This window comes from Colius striatus, chromosome 4, assembly GCF_028858725.1.
Source record: "Colius striatus isolate bColStr4 chromosome 4, bColStr4.1.hap1, whole genome shotgun sequence".
In the NCBI taxonomy this organism is placed as follows: Eukaryota; Metazoa; Chordata; class Aves; order Coliiformes; family Coliidae; genus Colius; species Colius striatus.
In genome coordinates this window covers 19,455,431-19,479,190 of record NC_084762.1, presented here as the reverse complement: position 1 = coordinate 19,479,190, position 23,760 = coordinate 19,455,431, and the positions used below count along the sequence as shown (strand labels likewise).

At 37.3% G+C, this 23,760-nt stretch overlaps 1 protein-coding gene across 4 annotated transcripts in view; it reads right to left on the bottom strand.

Annotated features, from left to right (window-relative positions):
* FARS2 (phenylalanyl-tRNA synthetase 2, mitochondrial) overlaps positions 1-23,760 on the bottom strand; it is a 249,376-nt gene that overhangs the window by 185,396 nt on the left and 40,220 nt on the right. For all 4 annotated transcript variants that reach the window (XM_061995655.1, XM_061995657.1, XM_061995656.1 and 1 more), the window contains one exon: positions 5,460-6,095. In XM_061995655.1, the coding sequence (XP_061851639.1) occupies positions 5,460-6,077 (618 nt within the window). In that variant the 5' untranslated portion in view covers positions 6,078-6,095. The remainder of the gene's footprint in view (positions 1-5,459; positions 6,096-23,760) is intronic.

The window sequence follows — 23,760 nt, the reverse complement described above, 5'->3', positions numbered from 1 at the left end:
TTCCCAACCTTCTAGACCATTAATTACTACGAAAATCTCACAGACCTTCTGATGTCCTTGGTTGTCAAGTTTTCAACTGAAAATAACAAAGAATACAATGTGAGTCCTCAAACCTGTAAAGCTCTACTTATTGTGGCATGATTTATACACTACAACCTGGAGAACAGTGAATAATAAAATGTTCACAACTTGGGTAGAAAGCCTCAAGAGTGAAGTCAGTTCCACTTGAACTAGCCAGGTCCTTTATTCATAACACTCAGACAAATTTCAGCCTCAGGAATGAACTCACATCAGAATACTCTAGCAAAGTTACACTGCTGTTTTTTCTTAACATGGTGGATCTAGTTCAGGTGCCCCTGCTCTTATATGCTTCTCTCTGCTCACTGAGAGAAGAAGGGCCATCTGTCAGGCTCTTGGGTCTGATGCATTGTTCACAACCAACACCAACACTCAAATGCCACGCCACACAGAGTAGCACCTGAAAGTTGATTACTGAGCTGAGTGTCTCACACTGCCTGCAATCCACACTGCCTGCACCACTTGTCATGCCTGGCTGTGCTGCAGATGCAGGCCTGTGAACTGCTGGCACCTAGGGAGGTGTGTGGGATATATCCATCCTAAAGTAAAATCTATTTCAGCATTTCCCACCTTCAGAAAAAAGCTGAATTGATCTCTACTTCAGTATTACTATCTCAAAGCAAAAAAAGTCCCATTGACTCACTTATGCTATTATATGATGTGAGATAAATGCCCTCGGTCAGAGGGACTGACACACCAACCCACAACTCCCCATATGCATCTCATCTGGCTGCAGAGTCACCGACTCCTATTCATACAAGCCTTAATCCTCATCAGCTGGGGCACTGAAGACCATCACCCAAATCAGAAGAAACAAACAGAAAAGGTTTTTTCCAGAGCCTAATTTCATGGTTGTGTATCATCCTTGCTTGAGCCTCCCCCTATCCTCAAGATGCAGAGGGCTAAGAATCATAGAATGTTAGGGGTTGGAAGGGACCTTTACAAGGCCACTTAAGCCTTGTAAAATATTTGCTTCTCAGTATCCAGCTAAACATTGCTATTATGGAGTTACACACACAAATATTCCTGCACAAATCATAAATATTCTAGATTACTCTATAAAATAGGCTGATCTCTGAAACACTGTAACTTTATTTAAATTACTTTAAATGTGAGGATTAAAAAAAAAAAAATGACTGAAGACAGGAAGAACCTTTCCTCGGACACAATGGTCAGAACAGAGGTTCAGTGTCCAAAGACGCAGTAACACAGAGCATTTTGGAGAAGTCAAACCCAGTGACGCTAGTCTTGCAAGTGAAAACTTAGGATGGCATACATTGATATTTACGAAAAAGCTAAAGAAGTATAAACAAAGATGTAGGTCAATCAGGTGTTCCCACCTACCCCAAAGCATAAGGAAAAGGATAAAAGCAACTTTTTTTTTTTTAATTAATACACAAAGAGTATGGCAAAAGTACACAAGTATGAAAAGATAATGAAAGGAGTATGTATTTATAAGAGAAAATCTACATTTCTATTACCTAGGACAAGAATCTTTACATTACATTTACATACATTTCATGCTATGAGGTCACAATAACTAATTTATTTATTTTTTGCAATTACATACACTTCTTTGGAGAAATCATCCTTAATTTAACTGGAATGTTTACAGTTATCCATTGTGTCCTAACAAAAAAAGTTGTAATTTCCACCAAAACCATTTCAATGGAAAATAAAGTCATATCCCTCGTACTTCTTCACAGTCTCCCTATTTGCAGTTTTCAGATGTTAGTACAAATGAGCCTGATGAGAGGATTAGTTCTTCATCTGAACAATCTGGTATTGGCTACCATTGGAACAAGGTTACTAAATTAGAGGAGCAATTCCTATGCATTCACATCTGTTGCCCTTAAAATTTATGTATAATTAAGTACGGGCTATAAACTACTTTATGAAGTCTCCTTCCAATGTGTAAATATTATTTGTTGTCAACTGCAGTGTTCTACGATTGCCATTGGGTTTGTATGGGGTCCCTCTGCTGGCTAAAATGTACAGTGTCATTTAGTAGATATTTTTTTCCTCTTCCATAAATTGTTGCAAGTAAAGAACTCCACCAAAGTCCACGGCATGGTATAGAAATAATTTCTTTCATAACTCACAAAGAAAAATTTGCCAGTTCAAACATGGTTCCAGCAGTATCAATATTTCCAATCAGAAGGAATTAAATAAAAAGAACAAAGACATACACCACACAAAGAAAAATCTATCCACTCTTTAGAAGGAAAACAAGCATGGTGGAAGAAAAAAATGCAAAAGAAATACCATTTGGAGGTACTATTTAAGAAGAACAATTCCTTTATACATTTTACGTCCAGAATGTTGAAGAAGATTTTGGAAGCTATTTTGACTCTGGTTTTAACTATTTCTATTAGTTTCCAACACTTTTCTATCTTACATTCAGGTAATAATTACATAAAATATTTTAAAATATACTTAAAACGTGTCTAAATAGATTTTCAGGTGTACTGTGATAGTAGTCCAAAGACATTTTTTAAAAGTTTGGGAAATTTCACCATTAATTATTGTAACGTTTTGCAATGAGTAAGTTTGGAAGATGTAGATTTCTTTAGTACTTTAATACCTGCAGTCATAAAAAGCTGCAGAAAAGCATAATTTATCTGCCCATCTTCAAATCACAGATAACTTTTCTGTTACAAAGACATTCAACAAACCATCATGAAAAACAGTATAGCCAGACCTGCAAATAGCTCACAAGTATCTGAGAGTAAAACACTGTAAAATTGCCAAACTAGGATTTGGTTTTCCACCTCATACTTCCATTATATTGATTTTAATTTTGATATGAAGAAGAATTATACTAAGAGTTTCAATCACATGGCAGAAGTTTTAACCTAGCCTTGAGTACAGAATTTGCTAGTTGTAAAGGGCAGATACTTTTCTACATCTTTCTTACTCTGACTAAAATTTCAGGTGAGAGTGAAGAGATCTTTTTTTCTCTCTTCCCAAAATGAGATGTCAAATTCCTCTCAATTTTCCTATAAAATTCCTCTAGGTTTTAGGTTTTGTTCTTACCCTGCCCCCCTCCTCCATTCTGTGGTTATTTTCACTAAGAACACAACAAATGATAAATGTATAAATCAAAAGAACAAAGTGGAGCAGTAAATTGGCTACAACATGGAAAATTATTTTATTTGCCGTAAGATAAAATGTACTCATGGCTTGTAGCTAAAAGTTATCAGTTTTTCTCTTAATTCCAAAGATTTCTGTCCACTGTACTGTGCAAATTTCCTCTCACCAGATATTGCAGACTGGTTATGAATGAAAAGCCTAATACAAAGTTAACAGGCCCTGACATTCGCACATTTCTGCTCAGCGGATTACAACTTAAACATCGATATAAAGAAATGAATATAAAAATAATTCTCATATAGTATTACTTCCATTTAGTCCTTGCTCCACTCAGTTCCTTCCCAAATTATGAAAATTTGAGTTATTTTGAACAGGAAATCAGAATATAAAACACAGAAACAATTCCCAGTGAAATTTCAGAATTAGACATTCAATTTTTTTCCACAACTCTGTTGTGATGGTGATTGTAAGAAGTTTTAAATATTGCAAGACTGAATACTTTTTATCAGTAGGCAACCTTCAAGTAAAGCAGAAGAGAATGCTTTATCTCATGCTTAGGTTTAGAATTAATGTATGTTGCACAGTAAACAATACTTTACAGCTTGTAGACCATACCACCATTCTTTCTTCATCAGTACAGAATGACAACCGGACTTTCATTCTTTAGACAGACACATTTTCTAGCACATGGGTAACTTCAAATCCCTCAGCTATTAACATTCTCCAATAACACCTCAATCATTTGGGTGAGGGGAAAAAAAAAAAGTGAAAAAGAAACAAGGAATCTACAATGCAATGAATCCAATTGTTACACATCCTGTGTTTCCAGATAGAACCTATCAGTTGAAAATTTCTGTAACTTCCCAGTTATTAAAGTCCTACTATTACTATTATTACATTTGTAGAGAAGAAAAAAATAGTCTGTCATTAGGACCAAAAATTCTTAAGAGGCATATACATTAACAATAATTTAATAATTAGATCAATCACACCTACATTTGCATAAATTACATCCAGCAATACTGTCAGGGTTCTAATTTTGTGGCAGATAAAATCTTTCCATCTGAATGTCTGAACTCTTGCTTGATTAAAAAAACAAAATTAGTAAAAAAAATGTAGTATTCTACATTTTTCTCTTGCATCTAGCTTGATTGCATTCATAAACAGGCCTATGGGAAAAGAACAGCAAACAAGACTGGAAAAATCTGCAAGCTGTATTCAACATCACATAGATCACAGGACACCTACAGAGGCAGGTATATTTTTGAAGTGGAAGTGGTGGCAACACCTAGTGGGAAACACCAGTGCAGGCAGCACAAATCCTCTCCAGTGAGAAAAGCCATGCTTAATGATTACCCTAGTTTTCCCTCCGGCATCCAAACCCAGCAGATTTCCCTGCCAAGCTCCTGTCACCCATTGGCAACCACATTAAGAATGGTCTGCATCTCAGTATTATTAGAATAAGCTAGTTTTAGTTATAGAAATGTGAATTTGGCAGTATTGCTACAAGCAAACACAAATTATACAAATCAATTACTATTTGGAAAACAATCTGGCTTATATTTACTAGCGATCAATGATACTGCACAATACTTAATGACAAATGCATTTGCAGAACATGCATGCTGTGCCAAAAATACATATAAACTCAAAAGTCTTGGACATCTACCTAGAGCTCTCTAGCTGATGCCTCCAGACTATGATGAGTTTACAGTGAATGTATCATATACACTCATAACAGCTGTAACAGATGAATCCTTTGATGCAGCTTCAGAGTGAGATGAAGAATGGAACAATTCACTAAAAATGACATTCGTTTACAGAAGGTATTAAAAGAAAAAAGATGACATAATAAAAACAGCACTCTGGATGTAGTTGCAGCAACTCACATCCATGAGTCCTTCAAATATTGATATGACTATGTTTTTGGTAAGGTGACCTCTCCAGAAGAGACTTATGATAGAACTACAACTGAATTGTGCAGACCATGAGCTGAGCAACCTATTTCTTTTCAGATAATGTTTTCTTTCGCTAGTTTTCAATATTGTCTTTCCATTTTTTCCACATTTTTCTGGGGAAGTTTATAGTTGTTTTCAAGTTCAACATTTTCCACTTGCATTTCTCCCAAATTAAAAGTATTACTACATCACCAATCACTTGATCTCTACCAGTGTACTGCATAACATGTGTTGCTAAAACATGTTTACATGCACACACTTTCCTTACAGTAAATACAAGATCACAAAACTTACCAAAAATCTCTTTCATCCCAACTAGAGAATTCCTACCTCATGACAGGAGAAGAGTCGAACTCCTTCCATCTGATGGAAGACTGGGTAGTGGGTGTTGTCGATAGTATCACGGCGATAGACATCTCCCACTGCCAGAAAGGCATCTAAGCCAGAGTGTATCAAGTCCCACTGATGAGCTGATGTATGTGCTCTTAGCATGTGATCACGATTCAAGTAATAGTTATCCTCTTTCCTTCTGCTGGCATGGTTTTGTGGGATAAGCAAACTATCAAAATTCTGCTGTACTGTAACCACTGGAGAAAGACCGTCATAGACAGAAAAGAGTGGAGTCCCACGGCGTCCTATATATTGTTTGTAAAAGTGGTCCTTCACCTGCTCCTTGATTAGCCACAAAGGGTGGTGCTTTTTGTTGTGCAAATTCTTCCCCACCTTGGAAAGAATCTTCTCTGTGACATTGCTGTAATCATCTTGAGGATAAGCTTTACCGAGCAGTTCCACAGTATTTGAGCAGGGTGTGTTGGCAGCAAAATCTGAAGGTATAGACTTGGATGAACAATGCCTTGAATGGGTGGAAATTCCTCTTACATTTACTTTTGGTGATAAAGCTGTTTTGGAATATTTAGCTACTCTCATGAATTTCCAGAGCATTGCCATTGCAAACTCCTTTATGATCTAGAGAAAGAAAAGAAAAAGATAAAAAATGAATCAGAAAGTGCATCTTGCTGCCGGAATTTCTAGTATCCCAGTAAGGGAAATTATTGCTACAAGTGAAATCCAAATGTCTCCTTGATTAATATGACAAAGTTTCCATTATAAACCACTATTTTGACTTCAGAGGAGGGAAAATATTCTTGTGATCAAATTTCAGCTAGGACAGTTCAGTCTTCTGCATCTCTGCATCAGTATCAATGACTGTATCTGGCCTTAACCCCCATGGCTACTCTTTACAGCTGAATAAACATTAAGCCTTCTTCGAAACAGTAGTTTTCATTCAGTTAAAACACAAGGCAATAACTGAATACTATTTATGAGAAACTCTAAAATTTACCAGCTCTCTTTGGCAGTCAGGGACTTACTCATAATTAAAACCCCAAGCATTAACTTACTGTTAAATCATCGCCCCTCATTAGTAAAAGCTACAGAAGGCATTCCACATCAAGCAGACACGTGGCACATACTATGCAATCATTGCTAATTCTTACTTAATGCCAAACAAAACCAGTTTAACCTTTCAAACCACTGAAACACTATGAAAAAAAACCCAGATGGCCAGACCACAAGGCATATATTTCAGCAGCATGTTAAGTTCACATATGAGTATCGCACAAGATTCAAAATAAAGGCTCCACATAGCCAGAAAAAATGTTAGCATTTTGGGGTGAGCACAAATCCCTTTATCCATATGTTCCCAAAATGGCTATTTTCATGGCTTACAAAGTTGCACCAGGAAGGAAGGCTTGCCAAATATCAGGAAGGTGAATGAAGTTATGAGACTCTGAAAAGATACCCAAACTGAACAACTTGTTTCCTATCAAAGGGTCAACTTTACGCATCTACTCTGTTTACAGAGTTTGTGCTTCACAAGTACACGGTTGCATTATTCTGTAATGTTCAAAGAGATAATTACAAAACCAAAGAGTTTTAAGGATCACAAGCCCTTCAGTCACCCCACTTCAAATGCGTAACTTCAGTCTGAGATCCAAAATCACTTGAAAATCTACAATTAGGCTTCACAAATATTAGCATAGGTTCCAGTAAAATAATTAAGATTATAATTCGCTTGTTACAGAATGGGAAAACAGATGCATTAGAAGTTAAGTGACTAGGGAAAGGTATTGGCTCCAAACAAACTAGTTCAGATTTCTCTATAAACCAAATTTCCTGGGTGAAAGAGTTCCCTGTGAAAGTCTTAAAGAAATGGGAGAAGAAATTACATAAGCAATCGATAGACTACAGTCTTCAAGGGATAGCTTTCCATCTTTACGCTAGGATTATAGTCTCTGGCCCACTTTCCATGGAAAAATAAGAAACAAATGTGAAAAAAAGAACAAACAAGCTAAGATTATTTTTCACACTCTTAGGATTCAAATAATAGATATGCAAATAGAATAGATATGTTCTAGAATACAGAGTCCTCCAAAAACACATCTGGAAAAGATAATGAATCTGTTCACATTTGGCTTCCTTTCTTCTGGTTTACCCCTAGATGTTTCCTATAGGTAGTGTTCCTGAAGCGACTGCATCTCAATAAATTAAAATAAAGACAAGTTGAGTAACCAGAAATTAATTTTGGCAGGGCAGCGTAAGATTAGTAAATATTTGATTTAATCCTTTTTCTATTCGAATACCTCAAGAAAAAAGTAGCTCTAACTTTTATCTAGTTATGAAACTTTTACAAAGGACTGCCTTTTTTTTAAATGAGTTTCTAAAACTATTTAACCAAATTCATCAATTAATTCACATACATCAGAAACCTCTCTGACATAGACTAAAGGAGAGATAGCCTTAAATTTTGGAAAGACGCTCCATTTTCCCCAAACATACATTCTCCTTCATGGAAAGTGAGTTCTCATTTTCAAACAGCTGCTTGAAATACCCGGTTCTAGTCAGATAATGAATTCAGTTTCCCTTAAGTAAATATCACCATCTGCCTATACGTTTATATTTCTAAAAAATTTGGTTCAAAACTTATGGATAACTGTCATGGACAAAGAAACTCTCGTGACTATCTTCAGTTTTGTGATGTTTGCTGCTCACCTAAACATCATTCCTCTGAGAACCAGACAACCACATAAAATGTTTAATTTTCACAGACAGTTCTTCTCATCATTAAAAAATTATGAAAAAAATATTTAAGAACATGAACTACAAATGTTGGGGGGAAAAGGGACTTCTGTTTAAGACTCGCTGTTTTTAAGGGAGACTAATGTAAATATTTCCAAGGGTTTACCCGATGATCTTCCAGTATTTGTAACAAGCAGCACTGCTATCAGTTTCTGACTGTTCAGAAACATTATTTTTTCTGAGCAAGTGACACATACTCTTACAGGAGAAAAATCTACAGATCAATTTGTGTCAGAGTTTTCATCTCAATGTTATGCTTGTGCTTTCATCAATAGTTAAACTGCATTACTATTTGCACTATTATTCTAATCTAAAGCAAAATCTATTGTGAGCAATAAGAAAATAAAGTTGTTCAAGGTTATCCAATGAGTTATTCAGTACTGCAAACAACAGCAAACAGGCAGTAAAGGAGCTACTGACATGGCATTGTACAATAGCACAATAAACATTTAAGTCCTTCAGCAGCACTCCTCTGCTTCTCTCTTCCACCAAAGACTCATGTATGCTACTTCCAGGTTCAATACAGGAAAATGGTACTGGACTTAGTTGAACTCTACTGGTGACAAATTACATTTGGGGAGGGATGGAGAGATGCCATAGAAAAAGAAGGGAAAAGCCATGTTTACACTTATTACATCATACAAGAAACCTTCAAATGGAAAAAATGTTTAGCAGGGTGGAAAGCAACACTGAAAAATACAGAAATATCTTTACATTTCTGCTAGCAATAAATAACTGATGTTATGGATACAAGGGAACATAAGTAATTAGTGTAATCAATACACAGGTATGACTGGCAGCCAGTTAACAACCACTGCAAGCCAAAGAGCAGCTGTAGGTCCTGTAGCTGAAAAATACATACATGGGAAATAAATATTGAACAACCACCACTCGCATCTACAATCCGATGATGGCAAAACGCTGCACCAGCATTACCAGTGGGTCACACGCTCTGGGCTTGACAGTGGTGCTGACTTGCAGCAGGGAGGCAGCACAGGGTTTTGGAAGCAGGCTGCCCTGGAAGCAGCTCCTAGCGTGACTTCTCACAGCACTGCATGCACCAGGTCTGTTATTATACAGGGTCTTAGTACCTCAACAGCTCCTCTGAAGCTCCATGTCCCTGTACCTTAGTCTCTACACTGAGATGTCCAACGCAACTGCAGGAACCCAGATCTTTGATAGGGATGATATCATATGTTACATTTTAGCAATATGTTTAGAACCATGCCTATACCTGGGCCTGAGCTTTTGAGCAGTTTCAAGGTAGATCAGAGGGCAGTGGGTGGCACCCATGTCACCCAGAGATGACGACATCAAGAAAACCCTGTCCATGCTGTGGATAGACCAGGCACAGCTGTGACTGCACTTGCCCACGTCAGTCCTCTACCAGACTCTGTGACGTTTCTACACCAGCTTCACTTCATGGGCAAGGCTCCTTCATCCCCCACAGAAAACCAACCACGATACAGCAGCACAGTAGGTACAACACGGTCAGGAGTTTAACAACAAGGAAACGGCAAACAGAATACAAAAAAATATCATGATTTTGGAGCACATGCATAAGGCAGCTTGATGTGATAAGGGATCAGACTGCTGTACTGTTAAGGCATGTCCTTTCATGTCTAAATCCAGGTTTCTGTGTCACAGTGCAGCAAGGATTAAGACAGCATTATCACAGCTGCAGTGGTATTTGTCACAAGTCCCCTCTACTCCACTGAGGTTTAAGAAAGAATCATAGACTCAGTGAAATTCCTCCTTATACCTTTACAAACAAGGAGAAAAGTGGTGTAGTTTAGTAGCTCATGATGAAAAGAAAACGGCCTGTGCTGTTTTATCCACCCACCTCTCCCAGAAAACTGGAAAAGAGAGAACGCTCTTGTTTTAGCATACTAGAACCCATCAGTGAATTAAACACACCTGCTTTCAGGGCCATTTGCTGGGTATTCATATCTGAGAACCAAGGGCACCCTCACTCTCCCTGACTGCTTCCCTCTTTGCCCTGTGCTTTCTTACCATTTGTGGCTGCAGAAACACAGATGGGATAGTGCATACATAAACCCAAGTACATGACGAGTTTGAAACCAAAATTCTACAGAGATGAGAGTCTGTCTCCTATCCAAGAATAGTTAATTAATGCAAGACTCTGAAGTGCCATGGAAAATGTTAGAAAAGTTGGGCTGCCACCATTTTGTGATGTGACAGCTTTTATCTACCGCATGTGTGGGGAGGGGAGTTCAACCAACATAACATATGTTAAAACAAAAATTATAAACATATGCTAGGCTGCTAAAATTGGACATTTACCAGTCTGCTTAGCAATTTAGCTAAGCATTGAATTTTAGTTTTGAAAACTCTGTAGGCATACAGCAGCAAATATCATTGTATTGCCATGACCACATCTACATTGCACAGGAGATAACAGAAAATATTTTGCTTGCAACGCTAATAACAAGCTCAGATTTTTTTCAAGCTCATTTTAAAATGCATATACAATGTTGCGCAGCAGAACGGACCTTCAATCTCACTGAGCACGCTGAATTTATGTTTTACACACAGACCACTGGAACAGCTTTACCAACAACTTAGAATGAGGATATTTTAGAATCTGACCTTCCAAAGGCAGAACATTTTCAGGTGTCCCCAATGATGGTTAAACACCCAATGGAACCAAATACTGCATGCAGTACAAACCACCAGGAGAGATAAAAGCCTTCAAGTATTTGGCTCTTAATTTTTTCATGTACTTGGAGTTCACCTAGTTAACAATCCATTGGCAAGTTCCAAGTAACATACAGAATAAGTTGTGGGGTGTTTTTTTCTTTTTGCTGTTTTTCTTAACTGAAACAAAAATGTGTCATAAGCTGGCTTGCTGTCTGCTATCTAATAGTGACACATTAATCATGATGCCGCCTTCGGCAACATTTTGAGGCTTGCAATACTGAGAGAAAATTAAAAAGCCTTTTCTGGGATAAGGCATGACCATGTTTTCTCTGTGTAAGACCTTAAATATGAAGCAGAAGGTATTAACAACCAAGCACTTTTTTCTCTGACCTAGAAGATGCCTATTGTCTGAACACAGGTCAGTATTTCACACCCTGTCTTTTGCATACATGAATACCTCACAGCAAGCAGAGAAAACATGGTCCATACTTCTGAGGTACACCTTCAGCCACCTTCACCATCCTTTAGGACTTCAGGATGGACTAAGGTAGTCACAGCAGGCAATAAGGCTTTGGAGACAGGAATACACTTCTGCAAGGACCTCTGGGCAAACACTAGTCTGAAACTATTTCGAATCCTCACTTGAGTTCACTCATCTTTCAGTTTCAGGTTGGCTATTGCAAATGATGACAAACTGCATTGCAACAAGTTTCAGTTCTCTGTGCAGTCCTCCAAAGGCTGCTACGGACACTAGTTTCCCCAACACACAGTGTAACACCAAGGTTGTTCAGGTTTATCCATGTTTCCCACATTTTAAAAGGATAATACTTCAAGACATATGATTCATGACAGGTAAAAAGTGTTTCAGTAGTCAAGACACTTGTGAACTCTGTAGCTGTGCTGCCTAGCTGGACTGTTTAAAAAATTGACATAATCAGGTTTCAAGAAAATCTATACTGAGTTTGGTTTAACCAGTGCAGAAGTTGAGTGTTCGCATATAGGAATTTGTGATCAGTCAGGTAATTAGGTACATTAAATTGCTGAATTATTCAGAGAGTATATAATTTTTTAAAAGATGAAATTATACAGCATAATTAGCATTAGACCACAGGAAACAGATTCAGACTTCTGGCTCTAGAAGACAGAAAGACACCAAATGCTCAGTTTAAGGTTAGCAGTCCAACCATACCATTTTTAGTTGAACAGAAAAAAACAGAGAGTAGATAAAGGGAAAAATCACCCCTGCTCAGAAATAGTATCTCACTTTCTTTCATTTAGACCTTAATTATTTCTTGATTTTCCTTTTCACAAACTAAGAGAGAGGTTTTTGTTTTACTGAAGTAATGTCAATTAATCCCTTTAGTGGAAACTCTCAATGGCATATGATGACTAAGGCACACAAAACTCTACTGAAAATTAAGCAGCTGTGACCTGAAGTCCTGTCAAGATACCTGTGCTCTTCCCTCCCTCCATTATGACACCGAGACCTAATAGTCTGTTCCATATTTTAAAGGAAAATCCTCATTACACAAATATATTTTGAACAGATCACATTAGAAATTACAGACTGAAAAACCGAATGTAGAAATTATTCATAGTCTCAAATGCGTCTCCTGCTTTTAAAATACATCCTTTTCCAAGGGATGCAATCTGAAAAAACACTACATCTTTGTCTGCTGAGGTTATATTCTTTCTCCAATACCTTGAAACTGTTGCCAACTATCTTTCTTCCTTAGAGGACATATTCTAAATAATTGTCCAATGAAAGGGTCAAGGATTTTTAAATACCTATAAAATTCTTACTTCAGTCAAGATTACTACTATCTTTTTTGCCTTCTTTTTTCCACCAGAAGCACTGGAGCTTCCTAGTGGGTCAAGCAGAAAACTGCAATCTCCCTTCTAGAGAAGCACTGCACCTCCCTGGTGATGGCAACAGCAGGAGCAGCTCAGCCATCTGGAGATGTCTGTGGTAGACAAAGAGGATACCCTTCACCTAGGAAGGCATCATTCACTGATCAAACAGTGACTGCCTGCCTCCTTCAGGGAAACCATGGAAAGAAACACAGTATCATCTTAAATACCAAATTTAATACAGATCATATAATGGGCTACATTTAGCCTACATCTGCAAAACATTCAACATGCCCAAATACACAAGTTTCACACACCTCATATGTCACAGCAAAAAATTGAGAAACAAACCCAGCCCACCCAACTTAGATGGGTCATGCCAGAGGAGGCAACTAGTATGAATCACTCAGTTCATCCACAAACTAGAAGTCTTCAGCTTTACATACTAACTCCCAGCAGTACTCTGACTCCCATCGTCTACCTCCATCCTTGGGGAGAACTGGGGAAATCCATGACTCACTACAGATCTTCAGATGCCTTACTACTGATCTTCAGATGCCTTCCTTAGTAATACCTCAGACATCATGCTGTTGTTTAAAAAGAGAATCTTCTTAATACGTATAATATTAATTATACAAAATAATAAATATAATGAATATTTTAAACCACACAGTTATTTCATGGTTTTAATATGTATGTAATCAACATTTAAATCAAACCAGCCTTTTTCATCATGTTTCAACTCTAAGTGGTGGGGGGGGTATTGTGAGTTTTGTGTTGTATCACTTTTCTGTTAGGCCAAGCTCTAAAGAGATCAGTTTCATGTATTTGCTATCGTCTTGAGACAAAATATCACCAGGAAGGATCACCAGATCTAGCTGTTATGTGAGCTTGATCTCGACTCAAACTCTAACTCAGCTGCAGTATCATGCCTTGATCTGTCTCTATTATAGAAATAATGAAAGTCTGTGAACAGACAGAGCCTTTACCAGGACTGCATACATTTCGACAGCCAATCAAAAAAAGAAAGACAGAGACAAATTTCTCTACAGATTTTCCTTCAGAATCAATAAGTCTCACAGAAATCAGTTTGGATAAAGAAGAGAAAACGTAGATGTTTGTAGCAGAGATTTCACTACAGTCCAACACCACCCTGTTCGATGTATGATCACGTGTGTACAAAGAAGTCATCCCTAGTTTGAACTGCACCATTTTCATTTATCTGTCACAGGCTCTGACAAAGCGTTTAAGAAAAAGATTAGAAGGCTCCTAAGGAACGAACTACATTTCCCTGCCTGGGGCATACCACTTCTCTGAGGTTGGTAGGAACGGGGCTGAAATATTAATGAGTAAGCCATTTGTCAAGAAGATTATGCAAGAAACCTTGGCAGCCACACATGAGGTTAGCAGTAAGATAACAAGCTAGGGCAGCATAAACCAAGTGGTGAGAAAGAGAAGGGGAAAAAAAAATCATTTTCTTTCACTTGTCCACACTCCAGCTTTGGAAGAAAACAGTAAATGAATTAATGGGAATATTTAAGGGTAAAAATTCATCAGACTTAGAAATAGTAACAGGTACTAACTTCTAAAAGGGACTATGACCCACTCTAAGATCTGGAATTCAAGTTTCCAAGTCTTGGCTCTTCCGAGTAATTATTTTTATTGTTGCATTTGTTGCAAATAAACTAACTTACAATGCAGTACATGAGCTAAATGGTGCTGTCATGACAGAGGCCACTTATTTACTGAAAACTCACATTAAAAAAAGTAAAACTTAAAAAATCCTACATGGGACAGATACAAAAAACTGAAAAGGATACACTTTTCTTCATGTTTCCTCACAAATCAGAATGAAAAAGGGCAAAGACAAAATTGTAACCACTGTGTCAAATCAGATGTTAAAATCTATATTACCTAAAAAAAACTTAAGAACTAAATCAGTTCTGGGAGTTTCCAATCATTATTTATCCATAAAAGGAACATGCAAAAGAAAAATATTAAGAAAAGATTCATCCAGACTCCATGTTCCTACCATTTATTCCCATGTTTTATATTTATTCATAATTTTTATATACTTTTAGTCTTAGTATGATCTTAGGGCCAAGTATATTATAATTTTATACACTACTTTTTATAGAATATATGTAAAGGCTTGCTTTTTAAAGGGATACTGCTAATTTTTAGTGCAAAATCTCATCATATATTAAAAATAAAAATATTCTAAAACCTCTATTAAAAAAGAAAGTGGAAAATTAAAAAAAAATATTAAGCATGTTGATTTAAGTAAACATAGCCATAGTCACCTAGCTAAACGTTAAACATGTCAAATGATATAATCCATGGGCTCAGTCACTGTTGACACCAGTTGAACATATTGACACATATACAGAAGAGTGTTATACAGTAGCATTTAGAGTTCCATTAAGTAGTACTCTGCTCTTACATAGCATATCTCTACACAGGATCTCAAAGTGCTTTTCTGCCATTAACCAATTAAGCTCTACAATATACCCCTGGGAAAAGTATTGCATTATTTATACCCATTAGTGAGGCAGCTCCCAATTCAAAAGAGCTGTACTTCAACATCTTGGCTTTCACTTTCTTTCTCTTTCCAAATTTTTTTCATTATATTGTCATTTTTTCTCCATGTTCAGATTTTTTTGTTGTTTGCAACATCATTTCATCAACAATTTAACAAGTATAAGGGCTACTGTGAATAGAATCAACATGTTTTGAAAGCATCTTGCGAAAATTGCCTCTTAATCATGATGAACAGTTGAAAAATACTGACCTACTGTCATTGAAACGACCTTCTTTCTCTCTGAATGTGCAGATTTTTAAGGCTCAGAGCTACATTCCTTGAGCAAGAAGTACAGTCATTGCTTTGTTTCTATTGTGTCTTAAATTGTACAGGCCTTAACGTTACTGTAATTATAATTACATATTCATTATGATCAGGAGAGATCAACTGGAGAGGCAGAAGACATTTAGAGGAGATGGGAAGGTAAATAAATAAAGCATTGTTGAGGCAAACAGGGATATGGAAGAGGAAAGGAGTAAATTAGGTGAAGTTGCACAGGACAGGCCATTGCCATTGTGTCTGCTCCATGGCAGAGTTGGCCTGCAAAGCAGCACAGTATTCACAAATCACCTTCTTTCAACAAGGATTTCATCTCTGATCACCACGCTTACCAGAACCAAAGACAGCATTTTCTTTGATTTCAAAATTGTATGTTTGTTAGGGACCACTTTTGGGGAAGTTATACCTAACCCCACTGCTGTACTTGCCTTAGATTATGCAGAATGAACCGTATCAGCCTGCCAGTCCAACCAAGGAAAAAAAATATTAAATGGTGGGTTGTCTCTCTTGCATCAGTTGTGAGAACTGACAGAATCATCTGAGATTCAAGTAAACACAACACATATCAAGATCCAAGGCAAAAATGAAGATAAGAATCTTCTAACTATATTTATTCTTGTGAAAACCTAGCCAAAAGCAACAGCATGCCATCAACCTTAACCTTCTGCTGCAGCACCTAGATGCTGGTCCAGCAGAGCAGCAGGCATTTGCTGAAGAGTTTTGCAGAATCAAGGTCCAAGAGTTCAGCAGACCTCACACAAAGCCCATGACAACTTTGGAGAAATGGGAAAGAAAGCAAACCTAACTAATATCATGAAAGAGCAAAATAGGTGCCTCCTACACCTTATGTTACTACCCTGGTAGTAGGCCCTGAAGTCAGTCAGTCTCAAATGTGCAAGAAAGTATGAAATGGCAATTTGCTGAGGCCATTAACAACCATATAGGACCTGAGAAGGTCACAATGAGTTAACGTTAAGGCAAAAGGCTTGACCACAGCCTTTCCCCCTTAAATGTGTCAAACCCAACGGCCTATTGCTCTAATTAATCAAAATTGCAAAGATTTATACACATAATTCTAAGTATCCATCTTCTGTAGAAGTAAAATAAATCTGCATATAGTAATTTCGTACTTACAAATTACAACTAAATATGTCCAGTTGTTTATAGGTTCCTACCCCCACCTCCCTGTAGCTACACCAGGATGTGTGCCCAGCTGGAAGATGTTGCAGTGTACTACTCACACCACGTGAGAGACCAAATGTTTCTAATACTGGTTTGAGGTCCATTGTCAGCTAAACCAAACAGAATACCATGAGCTGCTTTAAAAAACAAAAAAACCCTGAACTACTCACATGAAGCTAAAAACATTGTTTCAGTGACTAACATTAAGAGCTGTCAGTCGTTCCCTATATTACCAGATTCTTCACAATTCAGTGTAAATTATTTTTTTTTTGGGGGGGGGGGGGGGAGTATTTGTTTGGTTTGGGGGTTTTTTTGTAACAATTCTTTTCTGTCCCTCCACCATAAAAAGCTCCATGCTTAATCACTGGCTTTTACCTTTATTCAGACATGGTAGTACAATGTAACTTTGCTGGGAAATATGTCCATAAAATCCATCAGGTTAACTAAGCCATGGATGTAAAGTCTCAGGACGATGTTTTTTGAACTCTTACAGTTAAAGTCACTATGCTGGACCTTTATAGGACTTCATTTTCTGCCATTCCAATACAAACACTGGCATCTGGGCTGAAAACTCCCCTTTTCCAATTTTTCTTTCTGTCATCTGCTGGGAGCCAGAGAAGAATAATTAGATTGATTCAAGCAGTTGCTGATTGCTTTCAGTGGGTAGTTCATTCCTTGACACCACAGAGAGGAGTCTTGCTAAATAAGGATCAATAAACTGGAGAGGAATTTAAAAATTTTCTTCAAAGTTGAAGAGTAGTGCCACAAAAAAAATGAACTTGTTAAAAAGTAAGTTATTTGGGAAAAAAAAACAAACAGAAAAAAGCTGAGAAAGTTAACTGCATAGCAAAGTTTACAAAAGAGATGTGAAGAACACAATTCAAGGAGAATGAAACTCAGGTCTGTACTTCTAATTCTCATTTACTTCTTACTACAGAGCTACCAAGAAACACAGCTCAAAGGAAATTAAAGCAATCAAGGTATGATGTTAACATTCCAACATCAGTTAAAGAAGAATTCTATCCAGTAAAGGGGCCTTCTGTCATAGACCATTGCAAAACGGTGTATCAAATCATAGAATCATAGAATGGTAGGGGTTGGAAGGGACCTTTAGAGATCATCTAGTCCAACCTCCCTGCAGAAGCAGGGTCACCTAGATTAGGTCACACAGAAACATGTCCAGGCAGCTCTTGAAGATCTTCAAGGAAGCAGACTCCACACCCTCCCTGGGCAGCCTGTGCCAGGGCTCCCTCACCTGAACAGTAAAATACTTTTTTCACATTTAAATGGAACTTTTTGTGTTCCAGCTTCATCTCATTACCCCTTGCCCTGTTGCTAGCTACTATAGAAAAAAGGGATGTCCCAACCTCCTGACACCCACCCTTTAGATACTTATAAATGTTAATAAGATCCCCCCTCAGACTCCTCTTTTCTAGACTAAACAGCCCCAGTTCCCGCAGCCTTTCCTCATATGAAAGATGTTCCAGTCCCCTGATCATCTTGGTGGCCCTGCGCTGGACTCTCTCCAGAAGTTCTCTGTCACTGCTGAGCTGAGGAGCCCAGAACTGGACACAGGACTCCAGATGAGGCCTCACCAGGGCAGAGTAGAGGGGGAGAACCTCCCTTGACCTGCTGGCCACACTCTTCTTGATGCATCCCAGGATGCCATTGGCCTTCTTGGCCACGAGGGCACATTGCTGGCTCATGTTCAGTTTATTATCAACCAGGACTCCCAGATCTCTCTCTGCAGAGCTGCTCTCCAGCAGTTCGACCCCCAGCCTGTACCGGTGCATGGGGTTGTTCCTTCCCAGATACACCACTACTCAAATACATCACTACAATCAGCACCTCTGTTCATAATTACAGGAAAAGATCAAATACTGTGAAGAGACAAATTTAAAAAATAATTTAAATACCTCTTGCTTCCAGGTTGATGCTATTCAATTAAGATAGAAGCAGAGGAAAGTGGTTTCCTGCATTGTTATCACTACAGTGGAGCTGTTTTAGGCATTCAGCTTTTAACACTACACGACTTTATTTTACAGTAACTATAAAGCATTGAATAGGATTTTTTTTCATTGAAATCTTAAAGCCAGCTGCTTCTTAAAATGAAGTAAACAGGGAAAGCTTTTTTACTGTTTCTTCTCTTTCAAATGACTTCTCCTCTTTAAGATTTATTTTGATACAATGTGAAGTGGGTAAAGCAAAATGCTTCATCAGAAAAAGAAGATAAAAATTTCAGTGGTCTTTTAACCTGCACTTTTTGATGCACTTTTGCGAGGTTTGTTGTAAACTGATAAACAATTGATGGAAAGATAACTTGTGATGTACCCAATGATGACACATGTTCACACTTAAGGCTGAAAGTCAACACTACGGAGAAGGGTGGCACCCAATTCATTGACAGGTAAATCTTATAAAGGTAACTATAAAATCATGCACAGTTCTGATGCCTGAACCCTGCACTAGATGTGTGTCTAACAGCAGGAATTTGCAGCTTAAGGCCTGGACTCAAATCAGAACATGATCTTCTGACATACCAGATATACTCCAAAATATCTTGTGAAAGTTCCACAAGCATCAAATTTAGTGCAGTCAGTACATCTGTCATGCTAACTTATACTATCTCTCTCAAAAATCACAAGTTTATTTTTAGCAACCTGTGGGCAATTAGTGTTGGATTCATATTAATCAGTGTTTGTTCCAATTCGACAGGCAAACAAGACATCATCAGTAAAACACTACAGTAAGAATATCAACGACTTTATATCTAGCTGTAGTTTGCCCCTCTCCACAAAAAAAATATTTTACAATGAATTCTACATCTTTTTCAGTATGTCCCATAATGCCTTCATGACATGCAACTTAGCTCATGACATATTTCCTTCTATAGATATAAATCTCAAATAAATATACAGTAGATTCCATAATGACATGTAGTATACAGCAGTGAAGAAGATGAAATATAAGTTCTGAACACAGATGACTATTTCTTCAATATTTAAAAGGATATTTTCATATTTGCACCTTCTCTAGGAACTATGATCTGCATTGTTACAAGCATCCAGTAATTACAGGAGTCCAACCTGAGAAAACACAGGCATGGCTAGCAAAGCTACTGAAACAGATCCAGAATAATCTGATCTGTACATCCAACTATTGACAAACATGTGCACAGAAGCACCTCCTTTTTTTTATTCTTTTTGTGCTCCTAGATCATTTCTCAACAGTCCTACTTTACACATAGGAATAACTAGTCCTATTTCTTATACACCATTACATCATAGAACATTTCCACTTTCATTCTATCCCACTGAAAAATAGCACAGGCCAGAAACCGTGAGACTCTTCATTCCCCTTTTATGCTTGCCAGTTTGTACTTACCAAAGAAAAGACAGATGACTCTCTCATATATCTTTTCTTAAAAGCAGGTATTTTTATACAGGAGATTACTAGTGAATGAAGGCAAAAAGTGTTGATTACACAACCTCCCAAAAATCATTAATAACTTGCTATTAAAACTGAAAAGCTGTATTGACTGAGTTTTTGCAGGGATTTGAACTTGGTCTAGTTTCAAAGAGTGTTTTCACTAGCATCCTACATAGTTGAACAGAAGACATCCTTAAATCTGTTGATGATCAAGAACCGACACTGCAAATATGCTGGATAACAGGGTTGTAATTCAAAATTACTCTGTCAAACTAGAGAAATGGACAGAAAATCTTTCTTAAAAGGAAAGGTTGAAGGAACTGCGAGGGAGGGGCAACTCATTAGTATTCACAAATATCTAAACGATGGATGTCAGGAGGTTGGAACATCCTTATTTTTTATATTATATCTAGTGGCAGGACAAGGGGTAATAGAAATAAACTGAAACTCAAAAAAGTTCCATTTAAACATAAGGAAAAACTATTTCACTGTTCAGGTGAGGGAGCCCTGGCACAGGCTGCCCAGGGACAGTGTGGAGTCTCCTTTTCTGGACATTTTCAAGAGCCGCCTGGATAAGTTCCTGTGTGGCCTTATCTAGGTGAACCTGCTTTAGCATAGGGGTTGGACTAGATGATCTCTAAAGGTCCCTTCCAACCCCTACCATCTGTGATTCTGTGAAAAAATTAACAGAATGACTCAGCAGGGCAAGCACAAGTTTCTGTACTTTGGCAGGTAGTTGCATACCTACAGCACAGCAAGTAAGCAGCTAGATGGCAGGTTCTTTAGAAAAAGATCAGGGGTTATACTAGATCATAAGCTGAAGATAAGTTCGAAATGTGATTTTTGTAAAAAAAAAAAACTGCCATAGAAGAATATAAGCAGGAATATATACTCCATAAAATAGGATGCACTCCTAGTTAACAGAAAGGAATGAGAGTCAAATTTTTGGCACAATATTAATAAAAAAATGTGAACCAATTGGAAAGAGTCCAAAGATAGTAACAGAAATTACCACAAATCTCAAAGGGGAACTATATAGAAAGACTGAATATACTCTGATTATTTAGACTACAGAGGGAAACATTCTAAGGTATTTTCATCATCAGATCTGAAAGAAAGTTGTACACCCTGTGGAATAACCTTGTCTCCCCTGTACCCTGGCTGGGACCAAGCAGTAATGTACCTACTAACACCAAAGTTAGACAAATTTGTGTCAGTTATCAGGAGATGTCTTGTAATAAATATAGTGATGTATTGTAAGAAAAGGTTTCTGTGGCTTTATTATTTCATGCAGATTTCTAAAAAGGTGTGCAAATAAACCAGCTATAATACTAAGCCTGCTTTGAGGACCAAAGAACAGACTAGACACTACCTCAAGGTCTTTCCAGTTTTGTTGTGGTTTATGCTATAATTTCTATGATCACTATTACATTTTTTTAAATGAAACACAAAATAGGGGTTATCCCTTTGAGGTCTATCCAAATCTTTCTTTCAGTCGCAGTTTTAATGGTGTTTATGGCTGCATGCCAGTTGCATTGCTGAAAGCTTAGCAGGTGATGTATTTGCTCATAGGCACTGTCATATTTTACCCATCTCTGCATCTATTTAGTAAGTGCTTTAACATTCTAGAGTATGGCAGGTGCTATATAAAACACAGCATTATTTTCCATATTTGATTCTCCTTTCAGATTAACTGGCAAGAGTATAAATATTCACATCAATTTTAAAAGAGAAAGTTTGAGTGCTTATTGACAGCCACAGTTAGCTGTGTACTGTCAATAAAGAAAACACAACAACGTTACTTTCCTATTACAACCAAGTTTCTCAGGAAATAGGATGGTAGACAGACTGCAATGGACATTCAAACAGACACCTCCTGCTAATTGTATGCTGCAGCAATGGTACTCCATCTACTCTAAATGTATTATGGTTGTGTTTCAGTGAGTCCCTTTGTCTTGTTCTGTAGTATAAGATAGGAATAAAAAACCATTTGGATTAGGTTTTTCCATTCATAATTTCCTTCCATTATGTTCAAGGTGTTTCTAGGTGGTCTAGGTATAAATTGCCACTGAAATGAATGGCAGAACACCAGAAACATCTGTGAAAATCATATTGAGCTGATATTATTTTTACTCCACTTTTCAAACTGCAGTCGTACATATTGCAGGGGTTTAAATTTTTTTGTTTAGTATTTCTTCATACAGAAGTAATCATTTCCATCACATTCTTTAGTAACTTCTACTGCTTTCTCTCTGTTTTCTCTTTTTAGAGATAACGGGACTGAAACTGAATATAATATTCAAGGTTCAGTATTTCAACCAATATCACTGACGCATACAATGATCTCCTGATTTACCTTGTTCTCCATCCCAACATTTTTCCTTACCTATGTTTCATCTTGGCTGCACTCTTTGACTACAGCAAGGTTAAGCATTAAGTACAATATGAACCTGTATGGTGCCTGTGACTTTACTGCTTGAAGGACTCAAAAAGAAAATATTTGCCCTTTCTTAAAGCAACAAGTTTTTAATGTGTGGTTTGTTATTCCAACACCTCTAAGCAGATTCAAATAGAAGTGCAAGGAACATATTTGAACTTTATCTACAAAGCTTTCACTTTTGTCCACCACTATAAAATATCAACAGTAGCTCCTAACTATGTCTGACATACACAACCCTGCAGTTCACAAATTATACCTAACTGCCAATACCATTTCATGGCAGAAAACGAATGTAATACAGGCAAACACCAGCAAAAAAACAGAGAAAAAAAATGTAGTAGCTCTTCCTCTATCTGTACTGTGCTATCTAGCAAACATTTTTTTTATTAATGATACTTCACTTGAGTAACAGCTGCCTCCCATTGAAAAATGCTCATGACCATGGAAACGTCATGGGAGATGTCAGATATATAGCATGTGCCCAAGTATTTAATGTTTTTATATGTTTCAAGGACATAAAAAGGAAGTCACCTGAAGACAAATTTTCAGCAGCACAACTGAAAAAACATAAAAAAGCAATTCTGAAAGCAGAATTCTTCCCATTGCATGGCATACCATACAGTGCTCCTCCCTGTGAAAAGGACACTTCAGGGTGCACTTCTATATAATCACAGATTCTACTGCATTAACAGTAAAATTACTAATTTAACAACTCAGCAGTAAGCATGGAGAGGGTCAAGGCAAGAAAATAATAGGATATTGTATTTATTTCCCTGAAAAAGGCTGCTTCAAGTAGACCCATGCTGTCCCAAAAAATAGTAGAGGGCAGTTGCAGCAACACTTACAATCTGTTTCAATGACTGTGACACAAACTTTGTCTATTGACAAAAGGCATCTTAGAACATTACACTACTCAGTAATTATAGAAAGAGTGTAACAGTAGGGAAACTAAGCTTAACTGTAAAAAGAAACAGCCTAGACCTCTTATAAAGCAGACAGAAATATTTTTCTTTTTTATTTTTTCTTACAAGTAAACCAACCAACCAAATACAGAGGGACATTTTAAGACA